Consider the following 21,445-nt stretch of genomic DNA (forward strand, 5'->3'; position numbering starts at 1 on the left):
AGTTTTGATTTAAGTTTTTTTCTAAAATTTGTTTTATCTGTTTGAAATTTCTTATTGGTAAAAATTGAAAACTGTACTACATAAACTGGAATTCAGCAAAGGCAGGTAATGAAATACGAAATTGAAACTTAAATTGAAATTCAATTAAAAAATGAAATTTGAATTTAGTGTCTTTTTTTTTTTTCTTTTACTACTCCCTCAACAATTTTAGGAAATGAATCTCTTGCAGGTGTTGACAAAGAACTGTGACAAATAACAGTATATGGTACTGAAGAAGACCTGGTGCAAGCATAACAAAAGACAGTTGTTAAAGTGGTTAGAATGGTTGAGGTTGGGATGTTAAGTTTCTATTTACAGACCTTTTCATTACTCCTTCACTTACCACCCTTCTTTCTCCCATCCATTATGATTTCTTCTGTATAACAAGAAATGGCATTTGTTTTCTCTATATTTAATGCTTCCACTGTCATCCTCTATCACTTATCTTCTTTTCTATTATCATCCCTCTATCATTCTATCTCTCTTCTATCAAAATACCTGTGTAACGAGGAATAACATTGAATCTATCTATAGTTTGTGCTCAGTACTCCTACCACTACCCATCTCTGTTGCTATCCCTTACTCATTTTCTCTTACTATCACCCACTTCTATTGCTCTCCCTAGTTCACTATTTCTTTCTATCACCCATCTTTATTGCAATCCCATCATGCTGCTCATACAGTTTTTGTATTCATTCTCCTTACCAACAACCAATATGTAGAAGTCAGTCCTTTCTCAATTACTCTCTTCTTTAGCAGTTGAGGGAACCCGTGGAAGAGGTAGGCCCAGGAAGACCTGGGATGAGGTGGTGAGGCAAGACCTTTGAACATTGGGCCTCACTGAGGCGATGACTTCTGACCGAGACCTTTGGAAATATGCTGTGCATGAGAAGACCCGGCAAGCCAAGTGAGACCTTATTCCAAGGCCTCTGCCAGGGTTGTAGCCAGCCCACTTATATATACCTTTCCTTCATTGGACACTAAACTCCGCTTGCAAAGACCTGTTGAGGCAAGTGAAATTGAAACCAAACTAAATTTGACGACTGGCACCCATGCCAACGTCGTCTCCTTCATTGGACACGAAACTCAGCTTGCGAAGACCTATTGGGGCAAGCGAAATCGTGATGGCACCTGTGCCCAGTGTCGCCTTTCTGGCACTTGTGCCCGTGGCATGTGTAAGGACTTTCGAGCGAGATTGTTGCCAGTGCCCCTGGACTGGCTTTTGTGCGGGTGGCACATAAAATACACCATTTTGAGCGTGGCCGTTGCCAGTACTGTCTGACTGGCCTTTGTGACGGTGGCACGTAAAAGCACCAACTACACTCTCGGAGTGGTTGGCGTTAGGAAGGGCATCCAGCTGTAGAAACTCTGCCAAATCAGATTCGAGCCTGGTGTAGCCACCTGGTTTCACCAATCCTCAGTCAAATCGTCCAACCCATGCTAGCATGGAAAGCGGACGTTAAACGATGATGATGATGATGATGATTTACTGTTTTTATCATTGTTTCTGCCATCCCACTTATACTCTTTTTTTTTCTTTCCTCCTCTTGGTCATTACTCTTTTTTTTATTCACACGCTTGAAAATGCTTACTTTGAAAGGAAAGAAACAATATGGAGCAGAGAGGAGACAAGGCAATATGTCTAGTTCTGGTGTCATGACAGAATGCACCCAATGCACTGTAAAGTGGTTGACAAGGAAATGGAAACAATGTAGGGGGAAGGGCTCTTTAGTCTTGTTGAAGACATAACAACTTTCCTTTGTGCTGGTTTCTTTGTCATATTACAACAAACTCAAAAGGTGTTTTTTTTTTGAAAAAAAAAAGCTAAAATTGTAAAAAGAAAATTAAAAATATATTGTTTTCCCTCTCGACAAAAAAATGGAATTGAAGCTTAAATTGAAATTCAATTAAGAAATGAAATTTGAATTTGATGTGAAATTTCACATTTTATTATATTTTGTGTTGGGCAAAAATGCACCCAATACATTCTTTAAACTGGTTAATATTAAGGACAGCATCTAGCTATGGAAACCATTCCAAAAATGGAATATATAAGTGAGGTGTCATCTGATTCATTTAGGAGAACAGTAATTCTGAAGAGGAACTGACTTCAACCATGTCAACCTGTCTATGCCTGCATGAAAAGTAGTTATAAAGTGTTGTTACTTAAAGCATTTGGAACCCATGCTCCATACTTCTGAACATTTCCCATTGAGTGAAGATGCTTCACTATAGTAGAGTGGAAGCACTGTTCCCTTGTTATTTGATGAGAATTTTTGTGCAAAAGTTGGTTTAATCACTCTTCATTGAACTCAACTGGACAGCCAGAATGAGGTGCGTCTTTGAGGTCAAAATTTCCATTTTTGAACTTGGCATACCAATCATGAGCGGTTCTTTCAGCTATGGCACCCTCTCCATACACAGCACAAATGTCATGAGCAGCTTTTGCGGCCTTAGAACCTTGATTAAAGACAAAAAGGTGTTGAAAATGCTCGTTTTTCTTAACTTGACATTCCATTTTAATGATCTGAAAATAAATAAAAATTAACTAAAGTTAACTAGAAAAAAAAAAAAAAAAAAAAAAGATTCCAAAATGATTCAAAAATAGATTCCAAAATTTAAAAACGCAATAAATTCCAAAATTTGAAAAGACGGCTGGAACTTAGTTGTCAACCCAATATATATATACATATATATATATATATATATATATATACATATATATTATATATATATATAGAGAGAGAGAGAGAAAGAGAGATGTTATTGTTTCACTTTTGACATGTAATACTGAAATAGTGTAAGAGATATGAGATTGCTCCAGGCTCACATTAGGCAAGAAGTTGAAAATTATTTTGGCCCATGACACTGCATGGACCCTAAGCAAGGCATGTGTAAAATTTGAATGAAATCAGTTGGGTAGTTCTCAAGTTTTAGTGATGCACACATACAGACAGAGACAGGCAGACACAACTTCTCAGTTTTATATATATATACAGATATGTACTGCCCCCCCCATACATATAAAGAGAGTTTCCATTACCTAGGTGACCAAATGAGGAGTGGTGGTGGATGCTCTGTAAGCATAGTTGGTAGAATAAGAGCCAGCTGGGAAAAGTTCAGAGAGCTACTATCTCGGCTGGTAACGTATGGCCTCTCTCTCAGAGTGAAAGGCTGATGATATGATGCATCTGTACAAACAGCTATGCTACAGGGTAGCTATGCCACAGGGCTGTGAATGCAAGGAACACATGAAGGCTTAAAAAAATGAAGCCAGTATGCTTGGTTGGGTGTCCAATGTCAGTGTTTTGAGAGAAAAAGTGGGTATTAGAGACACCAGATGTAGTTTGCTAGAGAGAAGACTGCTCTGATATGGTCATGTGATACAAATGAGTTGCATAAAGAAATGCTGATAAGGATGAGGAGAGTTGCATGAAGAAATGCTGATCTCTAGATGTAGTGGGAACCTGTGGAAGAGGAAAACCTCAAAAGATGTGGGACAAAGTGATGCAAAATGATTAGATGTTGAACCTCATTGAGGAGATAACAAAAGACGAAAATAATTGGTAACTTGTGTTTGAGAAGACTTGTCAAACAAAGTAGAATCAAGGCCATAAAAGGCATGTCCTTTATGTCCATGTCCCTCCCCCACACTCAATCAGTCTCTGGCAAACATCTCTCCACATCCCCTCTTCCCCCAAACTTCTTTGCTATTCATGTTCCACATTCACTGTATCTCCCACTTATTTATCACTCACTCTTCCTTGTGAACTCTGTGTCTGTCATATCACTTCCCACAACAGACCCTCCAAACACCTCCCTCCCTCTCCCAGTCATCGCTCACTACATTTTCCTCTCCTCCATCTCCCACCCTCATGAACTTACCCACCTTTCAACCCTACCCAATCCCAGTTCACTTTGCTAAATATACCTCCCTGTAACTCGGCTGTGCATCCTGTCACATCTTTACCATCTTATCTCTCAACCCTTTCCATTCTCTCTAGCTGAGGTAGTCATGTATCTCCTTTACTGCAAGACCTCTATTTCTGTCCCTCTATTCATATTCTAACTTCTCATCCCCTGGCATTTAGCCATCTCCCTTAATACTACTCCCCACTTGAGGGGTCTTATCTGCAAGTTATTTGGTGACCTCCTCATTATACAGGCAGAGGAGAGGCAATTGGAGAGTTTGGCGGAGACGGTGACATTGGGAGAGATTGTGTTGTGTGGATGGAGGGCAGAATCCCACAATGTTCTAAATGTGGCCAAAAGGGCCACATTAGAGCACACTGCCCTCTGCAGAGGAAAACGACAGAAGAAGCGGTGATGGAGACGGAGGAGAAAAAAGTAAGGAGTACAGATAGATGGAAGGAACAAGGGGGATGAATGGACAGTGACAGAGAATAAAAGGAAAAAGAGAAAGAAGAGGAACAACAGTCAGTGTGATGTGGGACCCCAGACCAACTCCATCCCACCCAAGACCACTCACACTTACCCTCCCCATACAGACACCAAACACACACACCCCCTCTCCTCACAGGAAAAAAAAGAAGAAAGAACAGACATCACAAAATTTACAAGACCCCTCCCTCGGTGAAAAAGGTTACGTGATTTTAATGTTTTTCATGTGTCATTCATAACATCATATCTTTATTTTAATTGTTATATGTCCCCACATGTGTTGTAGTGTCCCCCTTTAATGTAATGCCTTTATGGCAATTTAAAAGAAATAAAGAAGCTTGCTTCTCAACCACATGGTCCAGGATTCAGTCCCACTATGTTGCACCTTGGGCAAGTGTGTCTTCTACTATAGCCTCGGGCTGACCAAATTCTTGAGAGTGGATTTGGAAGACGGAAACTGAAAGAAGCCCGTCGTATATATATATATATATATATATATATATATACGACGGGCTTCTTTCAGTTTCCGTCTTCCAAATATATATATATATATATATATATATATATATATATATATATATATATATATATATATTTATATATAATGTATGTGTGTGTGTCTTTGTCCCACTCCACCGCTCGACAACCGGTGTTGGTGTGTTTATGGCCTCCGTAACTTAGTAGTCCGGCAAAAGAAACTAATAAAATAAGTACCAGACTTTTTAAAAAATAAGCCTTGGGGTCGATTTGTTTGACTAAAACTCTTCAAGTAGGTGTCCCAGCATGGCCGCAGTCAAGGGTAACTGAAACAAGTTAAAAATAAAAGATACATATAGACAGAAATAATCTTTCTTAATGGGGAAAAAAAATTTGGATCCTTTTTTTATCATTTAGCAGTATGGTAAGGAAAGCCAAGCTTAAGTAGCATTACTCTGTGTTGCAATATGCGCTTCGATGAGTAATACATGGGACGTAACTCTATGTTAAGAAAATTCGCAAATTTGAATAAGTTCGTCTGCCTTATAGACATAAATATGGTGCCCTTGTTCGGAGAAAGCAATAAAAAAATTATTAATGTCGTAAACAGATTCTGGATTTTATTAATTCTATGATATGTTGACAAAATTCTAGTTTATTCTTCTCAGCAGAGAATATCAATTTAGTTGTTTTGAAACGCTGTACGAAGGCAGGGAATATCAAGTGAATATTGCGGAAATGATTTACGAGGCAATATTACTGAGTTTATGGAACGCTACATCAAGGCAGGGAACCTAAACATGCGTTCTTTTTCTTAGACACTATAAAAAGGCAGGGTATTTGTAGTTTAGTAACCAAACGCTATTCGGGGCATGTAATTATTTATGAAAACCACGTCGCTGAATTAACGTATCGAGCACTTGTTGTTAAGCTGATCAGAGGAGGAAGCCAATGTTACAGAACTCACAACTTCGTCGAAGAGTTAGAAACTCAAATTGACGAACTCCGTACTCAAAAACAACGAAACAAACTAGTCTTCTCTTTATTGCTTCGTTTTTAGTTACAAATTCTTAGTCATTCGTAAACAGAGCAGTATTACAGATGTAATTCCGTTATCGAAAGGTAAAACGAACTGGTAGTGAAGGATGTTCGAATCTTAATTTCATTATTGAATTGGAGCCATGAAATATTGATAAGAAGGAAAAAGAAATTTGAAGAAGCCAAGTCTAAATTTAATAGACAACCCTGCTAATTATATAATTCTTGACTATTTTGTTGTCTTATTTTTATTCCTTTTTGTGTTTGGACTCAACCCCTAGTTTACATATCTGCTATGTCTTGCAGAGTATTTTGTGTTTATACACACACATTTTGAGATTTTTGTAGAAGAAAAGATAGGAAATTTCCTGTAAGATTATATGGAACTGGAATTGTCTTCTACTAGCGAAGAGGAGTTTTGCAGTCAAGACTTCACGACAAAAGACACCCCACATTTAGTGCACCAGTGGTTGTATTGTAAAAGAACGGATATACCTTGTGAGACTCGCGTGATAAGAAAGGACTATATCTAAGGAGAACTCTATTACCTGTAAAAAACTTATTCGCTAACCCTAATTCCAAACCCTGTTGTTGAGTCCAGTCGCTCATTCCTCAAAATACTAGTAATTTTTTATTTTAAACTAACGACGTTCTATATTCTTGTGGAAACTGGTGTCGTCTTATTCAACACTTCAACACTTATTCAACGCATTTCCCAAGGTAATGTTCACGTTGCCTGGAGCTTATACAAAAGATAGCCTTTTTCTCTTCAGATAAACCATGAACAAGAACTGTTGTGCCCAAATTCTACTAGACACGCTGTCGTCTATAGCTCCATTGCATGGTAGCTGTGCACGATCCACTAAAGTTATTGTTATTGTGCTCGTATGTTTGTCCCAACTTCCAGCATTGTCGGCCACTGAATCACAGTAAGTTGGAACTGAATTTTATTATTCATATATTGGCAAGTTATTATTATTTTTTTTTTAATTCTGCGAAACTATGCATCTCGTGTCTGAGAGAATTCAGTTTCGTAGTTTCATTTCATACTATGATATTTACATTGTAATAGCAAGTCGTCTGCTATACGATAGTTAAATATTCTTCTGTATTGCAATTGTTACATTGCTCTCTACTCGTTTATTTCTGTGTATACATTTTTCTTTCTGTATATATCGCGTTATCTATCTATCTATCTATCTATCTATCTATCTATCTATCTATCTCCAATCCAAATTTGTACCGCACACACACAAAAAAGAAATTGGATGCATTAGTTAAGTACCAAGGGCTCAAAGTGAATGGTTACCAGAGAGAGAGAGAGAGAGAGAAAAGATTTGGGTTGAAGTGGTGAAAATGACGTTAATGTTACATTTGACGGAGATGACCTAAGACTGTTCAACAGGCGAAATGTGTCACCGAAGATTTGACCTGCAGAAATTTAGTGGATGCACTTCTCCTCTGTTATGTGCATGCATCCCCTCCTATTGCCCATGCTGTACCTTCACACCTCCCTACTCTCTCTTCGCTTAACCACTGTCTCTCTCTCACTAACCTCTTGATACTACTTTTCATTTTCTCTCCTATTACCCACTTCTATAACACTCTGTTGGTCTCTCCCCAACAACCCTCTCTCAGCAAAAAACTTGTAATATCAGTAACTGTTTTGGACTCTGACGAACTCGTAGATAGACTGACCCATCCTGAGTCCATCTACTCAACCCGTTCCATTACTACTTCGTTTAACCCAGTGGTTTTCAACCGGGGTCCAATATGGTTACTTGGGGTCCATTCAAGATTTTTGGAGGTCCACATAACAAAATAGTCAATTGGGGGTACACAATTGTATTTTCAGGGCCCCTGAAAGTTATTTTACTTGAGATGTATGTATTGGTGTGTATTGCATGAAACAATTAGGTTTCTTTCTCTAACATTTTACGTAGTTCAACTTACACAAGTTGATGCTTGAAAAAATAGGAATTTTGAAAGTTTTTATAAAACTAGTTTTTTAAACCCAGAATAATAAAGAGGTCCATAGATGAAAAAAAAAAAAAGGTTGAAAACTCCTGGTTTAATCCATCGCTCTGCCTCTGTTAATCCAGCCCTAACACTTTCTTCTTTTACTGTGTTCCTTCCACCATGTGACCTCTTTCGTTTTGCCAGCTACAAGGCGACTCCAAAAGTGCTGGTGCTACATAAAATACCCAGTACATTCTGTAAATGGTATCAATTTAAGCAGCAATAACGCAGGGTTTGAGAAGGTTCATTAGTAAGCTTTGTAAACTGGTTGGTATCAGGAAGAACAACAAACTATTGTAGAGAGCATAGCCAAAAATGTAACATTGGGGGAACACATAACCTCAGGTCTGAATCTTGTACTACCATACCCATGCCAACATATGACTGTGTGTAAAATAAGGATACAAACATACACAAACGTTTATAGGCACAGGTACATTTCTTGTCTCTCTTTGTCTAAATGCTTGGCTGTTTAAGAAGTTTGCTTTGCAACCATGTAGCTTTGGGTTCTATCCTATTGCATGCCACCTTGTACAAGTACCCTTTATAGTCTTGAGCCTGGGAATAAAATTTGGTAGATGGAAACTGTACAGAAACTCATTGTGCATTTCCACATGTTTTCACATTGTCACCATGTGAATAAAAACAATGACAGGATTTATATCTCATAAACAGTTTGTCCCCATAACCCATGTGTGAAGACCAGTACAATAGACACCTTATCTAAAAACAAATGTTAATTATGGGAAGTTGTAGAATATGGCTTCAATAACTTCTCTCTAACCCATACCAGCATGGATATAGTAAACATGAAAAGTGTGTGTGTGTAAGCTAATAATAGCTTTATACACTTACAGCTGTAGTCTCTGTGTGTGTTTTTCTTACATTAAAGTTCAATTCTACTGAATAGCTGAGCCCTCTGACATGAAGCTAGTGACCACACTTAGTCCTGATCATAGATAAGCAATGAGAAATGCATGTAGCAATGTAATATTATTAGTGTAACAATGACCTTACATTTTCCTGAAACCACTTGGAGTGGTTTGGCATTAGGAAGGGCATCCAGCCATAAGAAACCATCCCAAATCAGACTGGAGTCTGGTGCAGCCTTCCATCTTACCAAACTTGGTTAAACCGTCCAACCCATGTCAGCATGGACGATAAATGATTATTTTATTCAAGAACAGTGTCGAACATCATTTGCAATGCTTGTTCCTGTATCAGTTGTAAAATCAAAATTAGTGTTTCTTAGTAATCTAGAATATAAGTCAATGTTTGACAGACTGATTCTTATTTATGCCTGTTTATTTGATCTGCATGAGCAAGTATACCTTTTAAGAGCCAAAACTATTATTGCATACTTGAAATACATTTTGGTTAATTTCTCTTATTGCCCATACCAAATAGCTGTAATTTCATAAGATGTTGTGATTATATCTGTCTACCATTCAAAGCAGATGGATCAAGTTTTCCGGAGTGAGGTATTGTTTAATTTTTATAGTGCAAATGTGCATTATGATTGTCATTTAACACCTGTTTTCCAAGGTGGGTTGGATGGTTCAACAGGAGCTGGTGAGCCAGAGAATTAAGCCAAGCCCCAGTATTTGCTTTGGTGGTTTCTATGACTGGATGCCAATCAATTTACAAAATGCACTGGATGATTTTTATGTGGTACTGGCACTAGTGAGGTCGCCAAGTAACTCACAAAATTAGATCCTCCAAATGAGCTGGGTGTTGTATTGAGGGAAGGGGATTTATGCTAGGTGATGAGATGTTAAATTATGACAGAAGGGCAAAAACAGGTGTTAAGCGATACAGAGGATCGGGCAGAGTGAGTGCATAACTAGAACATAAATGGAAGTAGAAACAGTTATAAACCAAGTTCAAATGTTGCTTTACTTATACCATCAAACTATCTAGCAGCATAACATTAAATTTGGTTTAAAAAATTCCGGGTAGTTTGTAATTCCACAAAAGACTTTGAAGAAATTGTAAATGATCCTACTAGTAATTACGAAATTTTCCTAAAGAAATGCTATAAATGATTAGTAAAAAAAAAAAGATATTCAGATGCAAGTTGATACAGGCAGTTGTCTCTTTCTGGTGGTAATACCTCAGAACTTCTGGATTGATCTGAATATATCAAATTTGCAGATGTGATCTCCAGTTAAAATAATTTGATTTCTTTATGATTAAGCTTTGAAACTCATTTTAAAACTTTTGACTATTGTGTCAGTGTTTCTCTTTGGATGATGTAAAGGTCTTAGGTTTACATCCAATTTTATTAAACCAATACACATATTTCATTGATATTTACTGGCTTCGTCAAACACTACTTCTGGAGCACTGTTTCAGCAAAATGGTTCTTAATAACTCTGTTCAGTTTAATTCCAGTTTTATTCTATTAATTTTCAGTGACTTTAACAGCCTTTCAGCAACTAAACAATTGCTTGAATTAAAAATAATTTTTGAACATACTCAGATGAAATATTATCATGGGTGGTTTCCAATTTTATAAATTCACATTTGTAACACTAGTTTCTACATCAGCATTATCAAGTTCAACAGCATCATCACGTTCAACCTCATGTTAATAAGTTCTTAAGGATATGCTATTAGGAATCAGATGTATTGTGCATGAGAAAAGACTCAGTTTGGGAATGTGGTGCATATGGATAAAGCTAGTTGTATGAAGTGTCCATGACTACTGTAGATGGAACCTGTGTAAGTAGAAAATCTGGGAAGACAGGAAGACTGATCTCAAGATGTTGAACCTCATAGAGATAAGACAGAAGATAGTGATATGACAATCCATACAGTATAAGGAAACAGGTTCCAAAAGCATAATGTGTGTGCACACAACTGGATCCCTTAATGTCCCTGTCAAGTTTACACCTGCTTTCTCTTATCCCAACAATAGACTGCTAGGTCCCACTCTTGAGCGAATTCCTTTTGACATCCAGCCTTATTTTTAGCATTGTCACTGCCCACTTCATTTAGCATTGACCATCTGCACCCTTGCTTATGTTCCTCTCCAACTCTCCCCAACACTCTTGCTGCCCTAACCCCACTCCTATCCCTACTCATCCCTCCATTACTCTCCTATTTGCTGTATTATTCTGCTGCTGTAATTAATAAAAGCAGAAGTTGCATCTTATTTCATATCACCATTTCTGTACTGAGTGAGGCCAATTGAAATATTTGACCAAAGAGAAAATGCTTTGCTTTTTATGTGCACCATACAGTTTTCAAGGTTTCCTTTTCTATATTTCTTCTACCTTCTTTTACTTGTTTCAGTCATTGGACTATGGTGATGCTAGGGCACCACCTTGACTGGCTTAGTCAAACAAATCTACTCAAGTACCCAATTTTTCAAGTCTTTTTCAATTCTATCAGTCCCTTTTGCCAAACCACTAAGTTATGGACATGTAAAGAAACCAACACCAGTTCTTAAACAGCGACCTACAATGGGTGCTTACACAGTTTCCCTCTACCAAATTCACTCGCAAGCTACTTGTCAGCTAGGGGTTATAATAGAAGACACTTGCCCAAGACTGATCCTGAAACCACATGGTTGCAAAGAGAGCTTCTTAATTGCACAGCCATGCCTAGCAACTTGCTTCAGCTATAGTTACTTATCATGATATGATGTCCATCTTCTGGAAGTATTTCTAATGTACCTTTTTCTACTTGCATCAGTTTAGGTAATCTCCCCCTGGAATGTACATCTCATAAATCAATGTTGAACATTTTTGATATTCATCCTCCTATAACAAATAAACCAGTAACAATAATGCTCACAACAAGTGCTTCAAGTTTCTCCAAAATATCAATGTATGATGGAACAAATTGTTTTAACTTGTGATTGCATTTTGGTTTATAAAACCAATCCACTTTTGAGATATCAGTTATCTCACTGTCAGTGATAAATTGCATCTTAACATTAAGATTGACTTTTGCTTTGGTCATTTTAGTATTGCTTTCAACCGATTTCATGAATCCTTGAAATCTTATTTTCAAATCCTTCAACTGCTTTTGTGGATTTACAAACTGCTTGAAAATAAATGTTTATATTAAATTTAATTTACTTAACCACTGACTGGATATTTTGATGGGTTATGCTTATATCCACTAAAACAATGCTTAGAACCAGGTTTATTCTTTTATCAACATGTCGCAATATCAAGGCCACCCTAATATTTGTGTTTTCAATTTGGTTATTTGAAATTTAGAAATCATTTCATGCTATTGTATAAATTCAATGCCTGTACAGTGGAACCTGTTAACAAATTTAAATTTTACCCGAAGGCTTTTTCACCTGAAATGTTAATAAACCAAAATTATTTTTCCCCATAGTAGAACCTCAGCAGGAACTATCTCCCTTTGATACTCCCAGCTTATCACCAACTGTCGTTGCCAGCTTGCATGTTCGTTACTCGAGACACTGTTCATCACCTGAAATATTTGTGTTTAAAAAATTGTTCACAAACCGATTTGCTCATGTTGAGAGGTATTTGTTAAACTGAACTTCCACTGTATTAAGTTTTGATTGAAGATTTTTTTTTAATGATTTACATGATATTCAACTGATTGTATTCCGTCTATGAATTTCATTTGAATTATGTAATCTTCTATACTCTTTAAATTTCAATGTTTTCAAATGCACGAAAAGTAGCTAACTATTATTGTAATCTGAGAATAATTTGTGGAGGTAACCTGTGGTAGAGGTAGACACAGGAGGACAAGGGACAAGGTTGTGAAGCATGATCTTCAAACATTGAGCCCTACAGAGGCAGTGACTGCTGACTGAGACCTTTAGTGATGTACTGTGCTTGAGAGGACCTGACAAGCCATGTGCAGCTGTGTTGGTGGCACGTAAAGAACATCTTTTGAATGTTGGGCCTCACAGAGGCGAAGTGGCTGAGTTCGTTTCAAGCATGGGGACCTCTTGGAGGCAATGACCAAGACCTTTGGCATTATGTTGTGCTAGAGAAGACCTATTGAACTGCGCAAAATTGCAGTTGTAGCAGATAAGTGACGCAAATTGACATCTGTACTGGTGGCATGTAAATGCACCCTAGTGTCATGCAAATGGTACCTATTCCAGTGGTGCGTAAAAGCATCCATTACACTCTTGGAGTGGTTGGCATTAGGAAGAGCACTCGGCTGTAGAAAACCATGCCAAATCAGACTGGATTCTGGTGCAACCTTCTAGCATGCCAGCCCAGTCAAACTGGCCAACTCATGTCAGCATGGACAACAGACGCTAAATGATGATATATAAGAAAAAGGTGCAAGCTTGACTGTTGTGTGCACACGCATTATGCTTTCAGAACCTCAGTTTTCCCATGCTAGCATAGCTGGCAGGATTTTCTTAAGCACCGCATATCACCATTCCTCACAAAGTTTTATCTTCTCTGTGAGAGGATAACTTCGAAGTTTAAGCTTGTTTGCCATCTTTGTAAAAATTTACATGTACTCTGCTAAAGAGTATCTAGTAATCCTTCGGTTTAGTGTCAAATTGTTTTAGAATTTTAAATAAAGATGTATTATGACATCTTGGATAAGTGTCTTCTATAGTATTGGGCCAGCCTGTACCATATGAATGAATTTGGCAGATGGAAATTGCAGGAAGACTGCTTGAGTGTGTGCACTAAAGTTCAACACTGGAAAAATATTCTGCTTCTCTTTTTCTTTATTTGTTGACCTGCCTGCTTATTTTTCTTAATAGTAAATTCAGCTTTGCTCATAGTCTATAAGTTCTTGCACTTAACCCTTGGTTCTAGTGAAGTTCCCTACCCCATCCTCAAGGAATCGTTCAACCTGGTAGAAATAACACCCAAGTCACACTGTACCCTCTTTGAAAATGATTTCTTAAATAGCTCCGTATTTCACTGTTCCTTATTCATAATTTAGGTGTTGAAAAGATCTTCGCTTTTCAACCTTGGGAAGGTGCTTCTAACTATTGCCCCTTCGGCACCACTGCGTAACAACCAGTGATAGTTTGTTTACGTCACCGTAACACCGGTTTGAGAGCGATAGAATGTACCAGATTAGAAAAATATATATGTACTGGGATCGATCTGTTCGACTAAATCCTTCAAAGCAGTGCCCCAACATAGCCTCAGTCCAATGACTGAAACGAGTAAAAGTTATATACGAACCACTTTCATATTCGCTTCTCTCATTTCCTTTCTCTTTCTTTCTCACAAATGTAGCCTTGTACTTAATCACTGACTTTAATCCCTCCAGTTTTTTTATCCAGTGTGTCGAATATTGCATCATGCAGATTTTGTATACGGTGTATGATTAACGGTCATTGAACTGTTCTTAAGGAGTGTCTTTGCATACTCACTCTCACGTGCTGATGTATGAGTTTAGTGATTCAGTTTCTCCCCTCAACGCATTTACTGGAGAAAGTTTAATCGAATTTACTGCCCCTACTCCCGTTCCACCACACACCACATTTGTAACCCTTTGCTAATATTAACAAAAAAAAAAAAAGTCTCATCGCCGACGTTCGTTTAGCTTTTTATTTTATTTTCTGAAGTATATTTTTATCCTCATAAAGTGCAAATGAATCTAGTCCATCGACTACATCCCTCCCCATAAATATGTGGCTTTGTAACATAGGAAAAACTTTCAAAATTATATTCATTAAAGATCACTAGTGTGTGTTGTTCAACCCACGGTCAGCTCTGATAAAACAAAGAAATTCCGGCCGTTATCCTCCCGTCAATTTCGTATGTCCAGGGAACCCAGGACCACCTTATCCATTGTCCTTTTCCAAGATAGGTGGTGTGTGAATTAGAGATTTGGTACCTATTTCTAGCAGGTCGAAAATCCACGTAGAAGCTGACTCATCTCGTATTTGTCACATTATGATCTGTAACGAGAGTTAATAAGTATTCATTAACTCATTAACCTTACATATTCCATGTTTACGTCACAAACTTAATCTCTCTCCTTTCGTCGCTTTATTGCTCGTTGAAATGTCTGAAAAATAAAGCTACATCTACAATGATTTACAGTCATTTTCCCTTTTATTCCTATAAACAACTACACGAGACATCCGTTTCACCTGAGTTACAAAGCAGATGTAACGTTATATATTAAAAGTTGTCTAAATACCGAAGGGTACATGTAGAAAAATGTATGAGGTGAATCGGGTGTGTGGGGAAATGACATTTAATTGTTTGTTTATTTATTTTTTTTGCTCTTGTTACAGAATCCCGTGATAGGATGCATGTGTTCAGTTTTGTAGTAAAGGAAGTGCGTGGGCGGAAAAAGTTTAAAAAAAAACATTTTTAACAAAAACTGATAAATCAATTGTGGATGAAAATTTAAAATAGTATTCTTTATTATTTGTGCATAATCAACTCATTTCTTCAATAACCAGCAAATTTCTTAGGACATTCAATCTGGTAAAAATCCTCCTTACAAAACACATGACCGTTTCTCTTTTATTGTCAGCTACTTAAAACTGGAACACTGGAAAGTTGACCCATCCCCAATCTGTGCGTTAACTTCCTTATTCGCTCGCTCACTCGTGTGCGTGTTTATACGCAAACCTTTTCACATGCAAGCACGTGCGCGGAATCACAACCATACACTTTCAGGATCAAATTCTAGCGAAGGAGATGGGATAGCTCTCAAATGATTTTGCTCCTATATAATATTAACTTATTACATAGGCTCTGGAACAGGGGGTGCAAGTGCGTCCTCTAATTTTTTTTCTTTTTTGGGGTGGGGCAGAGGCAATGAAAATGCTTTGAGCATCCTCTTGGAAAACTGGGTGTTGCACTCACTAAGTAAATTGTGCTTATGTATAATTTTTTTTTTTTTTTTAGTGTATTATCTTGGTGAACTGCGTTGACTATAATAGCAACGGCATCGTCAAACCCGGATTTAAATTACTCTGGTCTGATATTAGATGTATGTATATGAATATTGGGGGAATGGGGATGTTGACAAGGAGGCGAGAAGCATTAGTTAGCGAAGTTTGGAAACAATATCCCTTGGTCAGCCACCACAGAATTGTTTAATAACAGCAATATAAGCAAATTGTTTTAAACTAGGGTAACAATTAAAAGGCAAATTGTCAATACTTCTTTTTAAAAGAAAAGACTTATTTGCCGTTTGCTTCCTGATAAATCCAGTATTAGGAAGAAAAGACTGGTGCACCCAAGCAAGTGTTTAGATTGTTTAATGGTTAGTCTGAAGAAACTCTGCCAAATTAGATTGGAGCCTGGTGTTGCCATCCGGTTTCACCAGTCCTCAGTCAAATCGTCCAACCCATGCTAGCATGGAAAGCGGACGTTAAACGATGATGATGTGTATGTGTATATACATTCACATAAAGTTACTATGTGTATCTGTTTAGAGCAGTATTTCCCATTCTGGTGTATTGATTGAATTAGTACCACAGTGTTTCATCACCTGTCTCAATCCTTCATCATTTGGCACAAACAGCAAAGAATCTCCTAGTTTTTGTGAATTGATGTTTTCTTATGACTCATTGCCTTCCAATTGGCAATAATATTACAGTATTGACTTGGTGCATTTTATGATGCCATTTCTACATGAGATTTTCATTGGAAAGCCTAGTACCAGTTGAGGACTGCAGTATCAGTCCTGTATCAGCTTTTATTACCCTCTTACATAAATTGCATTTACAGGGTTATGTCACCTCTAAAACTCTTTTGCATATTGTTGGGCTAAAAAAAAAAATCTGTAGGTTTTGGTTCAAGCCTCATACAAAGCTACTGATAAAAACCTTATGGGGCCCAATTTTACAGCAATACATTGGATATAACATTGTGTGTGTATGTGCATGTTTGTCTTTGTTTCTGTCTCCCACCATTGCTTGACAACTGGTGTTTGTGTCCCTGTAACTTAGCAGTTTGGCAAAAGGGACTGATAGAATAAGTACCAGGCTCCAAAACAATAAGTACTGGGGTTGATTTGTTTGACTAAAATTCAAAGTGGTGCCCCAGCATGGCTGCAGTCTTATGCCTGAAACCAGAGAAAGATAAAATATATACACACAAGCATTGCTCTTTGGTTAAGTTTGATTCCTAACTTCATAGTTTCAGTCCTATTGTCTGCTACCATGGGCAAGCATTTTCTATAGCTTCATGCTGGAGAGCTGTCCAGGCTCCAATTATCTGTTTTGATATGGTTTCTGTGGCCGGATGCACTTCCTAATGCAAACACACTTTACAGAGTGTGTTGTGTGCTTTTTATGTGCTACTGGTACCGGTACATTTTTACATGGTACTGACACCTCTTAGCTGGGAGAGGAAGTGGATACATGGTTATAAAGGACATGCCTGAATGTATAGGTGGCCCTGAGTTCTCAAGTACAGCAAATGGTGGAGAAGTCTTGGTCCCTTGTCATCTCCTTAGTCAGGCCCAGCATCTGTTGATCCTTTCTCATCACTTCATCTCATGTCTTCTTGGGTCTACTCCTTCCACATGTTCCCTCCACAATTAGAGATTGGCACCTCTTTATTCAGCTGTCCTCATCCATATGCATCACATGACCATACCAGTGCAGTCTTCTCTTGCACACATCTGATGCCTCTTATACCCTGTTTTTCTTTTAAATCATTTACATTGTCATCCATGCACACTGACATTACTCATCCAGTGGAGCATGCTGGCTTAATTTCTTTCAAGCTTTCACATGTCCTCATCATGTATATATGTATATATATATATGTGTGTGCGTATGTATTCCTTTGTGTTTGTCCCCCACCACTCTCTGACAACCGGTGTTGGTTTGTTTGTCTCTGTAACTTAGGACTTTGATAAAAGATCAATAAAATCAGTACGAGACTTAAATGCAAGTACTGGGGTTGATTTGTTCAATTAAGCTATTCAAGGTGGTGTCCCAGCATGGGCACAATCCAATGACAGAAACAATAAATATATATCACCATCATCATCCTTTGATGTTGTTTTTTATACTGGTGAGTTGGACAGTTTAACAGGAGGTAGCAAGCCAGAGGGCTGTACCAGGCTCCAGTCATCACCTTTTGCATGGTTTCTATGGATGGATTGAGATATATATATATATATATATATATAATAGCATATTACAGTCCTGGGGTTACCTGTTCATAAGAACATGGGTTGCTTAGAATAAAGATACTCAGTGTGAGCATTTATGTTTTAACAAGGAGTCTAACAAAAATGTGCTTTGTTGGATTCATCGTTTTTAATAAAATATAAAATACATTCTGATATAGACAGGCAGAATATTGCTAGCACCAGCAGACCCAGCATAATGTCCAGAATGCTGCACTGTCCTATATTCAATTTGTGCAGTCATGATGTCTTAAAAGATAGCCATGCAAACTGCTACAATATTGATCTGAGATTATCAATTAAGAATTTTAAGGTATGATCTCTCTCTCACACACACATGCACACATATAGTATGTTTTAATCTCATTACATTATTTTAATGTTTAAGTGTGGTTTTTCTTTGTTTGGCACAAGACCAATCTTTGCAAAGGAGGAATACACTGGGCTGAATTCATTCAACCCTGTGTATTGCTGGTAGTATATATATATATATGTGTGTGTGTGGGAAGGGGTAGTTGATTTAATTAACGGTACCAGCTTTTGTAAGCTTGTGTTAGTAGTAGCAGCAGCACTTTTGAAGTGTTATTTATTCATAGTTCATTGATTATATATTGGTTATAGCACCATAGAAAGTCAGTTTCAATGTTGTGCACTATTTAGTTTTAACCCTTAACATTCTTTATTCTTCTGAGACATAAATATTCATGTCGCAATCTATATTTCAATCTATATTTCTGAAGGGTGATGGTCATGCATGCATAAAACACTTTCCCCACTTCTCAAATTCTAGGTTCAACTTATTCAATAACTAGCAGTTATGAAATTTTCATGTCCTTAAGGACCCAATCTTGCTAGCAGTATACATGACTCCTTAGTTCTTGCACATAGGCTAAATATTTTGTCACTCTGAATTATGTTAGTGACTAGCTACAGTTACTAAATATGTCCCTGGCAGACCACACTCAAAATAACCTTGACATCTTTTTCACTTCTGATAATAATCTCTACATCAACTCTGTTGTCTCATTCTTGCCTAATCATGTTAATACCTCTTGCACTGTTCAGTTGTATTTCACTGATACTTCAATACTTCTTGTCAGCTTTGCAAGTTCAATGCCAATTATAGCAGCAAATGTTTCTCCTATGGTCCATTTTGGGTAGCATAGTAAGTTGCTGAACCCATTCTCTTAATTATATCCTTTCTCACCCCTCACATAACTCAATCTTTAAAGGTAGTGCAGGAGTATACTACCTTCACATCCAACACCTTAAAGATAATGGAAATATTTATAAAGAATCACTCCTTTGTTTCCTTAAGTTTCAGTCTTTCCTTTAGTGATAATTGGTATGATTTATGTAGAACAGATCTACTGGACACTTGCTTTGTCATTTATCTTTGTGCCTTTATTCTTGAGAACTTTAAAAATAATGCTCTCTTGACATCAAAGTTTTAGCTGTTTGGTATAAAAACCTCTTTACTCAGTTTTCCAATTATGGTCTCCATTCTTTTAAAACAGATTTTACGAGTAGGTTCTTGTTGTTTGACCTATAATCAGAAGTATTCTAACTCTGACCATTCAACATGTATTTTAGGGGCTACAGTGGTCAATTTATTGGTTGTGTATCTCTAGGAGACCTATAATTTAAAATGTTTCATCAGTGTTTGTGTCCCCTGCTTTTTTATCTTATGAAGGCAATGTGATTTGAGGGAGATAGAGCTGCTTTCTCTAGCAATTAAGTGAATTTCTTGATTATTAGTAATAGTAAGATCTTTAAAAAAAACTGAAATAAAAATTCTATAACAAAATTGTCACTTACTGAGGTTTTATGGAATGAGATTTCAAATTAGATTTTGATTTAAGTACAATATTTTAAGCATGGATAGTGTATATTGGGTCACTAACAGGAGATTTAGGGTTGGCTTAAGCAAGTTGCTATTTCTATTGAAATAGATGAATTAGCTACACAATCATGAAATATACTTAGCTGATTGATGTTTTATAGTGTGTGTGATATGTTTGTGATAGCTTAAAAGTTTATTTTAATAATAATGTCAGTAGGTCTGGTAGACAACCATAACTTCCCAGAATGATATAATAAACACATAGGTTAATGTCATTTTTGTATTTTAGAAGTTTGTTTTTATTTTTTAACACTTGTTGGCATAATTTGAAAGGTTAATTATATTTGTTTCATGATTTCTACTTCCTTCTCCCTTGTTTCCTGCTGTAACTCTTATGTGTATCAACTTAGTTAATGTATTTACATTTCTGGTTATAGTACTATAATTCAGGCAGTAATCTGTATAAATTAGATTCTGTGAATAATAGTATAGCTATGGCAAAATGATTTACTGGATAAGGCATGGATTACTAGTTTGTTTTTAATCCCTTGAAAGGAGACTTTATCAAGCACTTTTATGAGACTTTATCAAGCTTCACTTCAGCCAACTGATGTGAATAGACACCAGATCTGAGATCTTTTAGAAAGGCAGTGTGTACATTAAATAAAGTTACCTTTTCAAGTCATACTGGCTCATAAGGGCCTGTTTCCAAGGTTCATGGCTTATATGTTCCCCATTTGGACAGGACGCCAATCCATTGCAGGATTATTCATTTTTGTCAGCTGAGTGGACTGGAGCAACATGAGAATGAAGTGTTTTGCTCAAGAACACAATGTATTGCCTGGTCCAGGAACCAAAACCACAATTTTATGATGACGGGCCCAACACTCTAACCTCTAAGCCATATTACCTTCATGATTAAGTGGTAGATGGATGACTGTTTTGCTAAAGTATCCTTGAAATGTTTGATCTAGACTAAGATCAGGGCAGGGTCCTTTCTAGTACTAGAGGAGAACTGTAAGTGCCTGTAGTAAATAAATTTTTACTTTCAGGTTGACAGGTAAGCAACTGTTTTGGATTTAAGGTTTAAACAACTTTTTCCTCTAGGCCTTTTGCAGACTTTGCCAGTGGCTAGTTTTACATTTGAATACAAATTAAACTTAGTTCTTTGAGGCTCTTCATCCTCTGATTGTGACAACTTTGTTTAATCTGAGGTCAGCTTCAAATAAGTCCTGTGATGAAAAAGACCAAATTGCTCAATCCATTGTGTCCTTATTTTCTTTTTTTTTTTTATTGCCGACTGTGTTACATGTTTCCAATAAGAATCCTTCATCTTCATTTGTAGTAATTGTTCAATGTCACTTTTACAATATCTTTTTGTTGTAGTGATTTTGTATATGAATATTTGGTCTTGTGTTGAAATGAGTTACGTAAATCAATAAGAGAACCTTGTTAAGTCTTACAACTGAATGAATGCATTGTTGACTGAATTAGATTTTTTTCCAAATATTACTGCTATCTTAATTATTCATGTTC

The 21,445-nt window shown here is 37.0% G+C and overlaps 1 protein-coding gene and 1 long non-coding RNA gene across 3 annotated transcripts in view; one reads left to right on the plus strand and one right to left on the minus strand.

Moving 5' to 3' along the window:
• Positions 1-8: 8 nt before the first annotated feature.
• Positions 9-14,321, minus strand: LOC149134990 (uncharacterized). The gene is made up of 2 exons (XR_016242189.1): positions 14,139-14,321; positions 9-2,566 (listed from the first exon to the last, which is right to left on the minus strand). It is a non-coding gene; the product is annotated as an uncharacterized LOC149134990 (long non-coding RNA).
• The window catches only part of LOC106869812 (uncharacterized), a 32,163-nt gene continuing 16,229 nt past the window's right edge, over positions 5,512-21,445 (plus strand). Inside the window, exon 1 of one of the 2 annotated variants that reach the window (XM_014915694.3) lies at positions 5,512-6,884. In XM_014915694.3, the coding sequence (XP_014771180.1) occupies positions 6,736-6,884 (149 nt within the window). In that variant the 5' untranslated portion in view covers positions 5,512-6,735. The remainder of the gene's footprint in view (positions 6,885-21,445) is intronic. The other variant, XM_014915696.3, reaches the window with a different exon arrangement.

This window comes from Octopus bimaculoides, chromosome 6 (assembly GCF_046866305.1).
Source record: "Octopus bimaculoides isolate indiv1 chromosome 6, ASM4686630v1, whole genome shotgun sequence".
Lineage (NCBI taxonomy): Eukaryota > Metazoa > Mollusca > Cephalopoda > Octopoda > Octopodidae > Octopus > Octopus bimaculoides.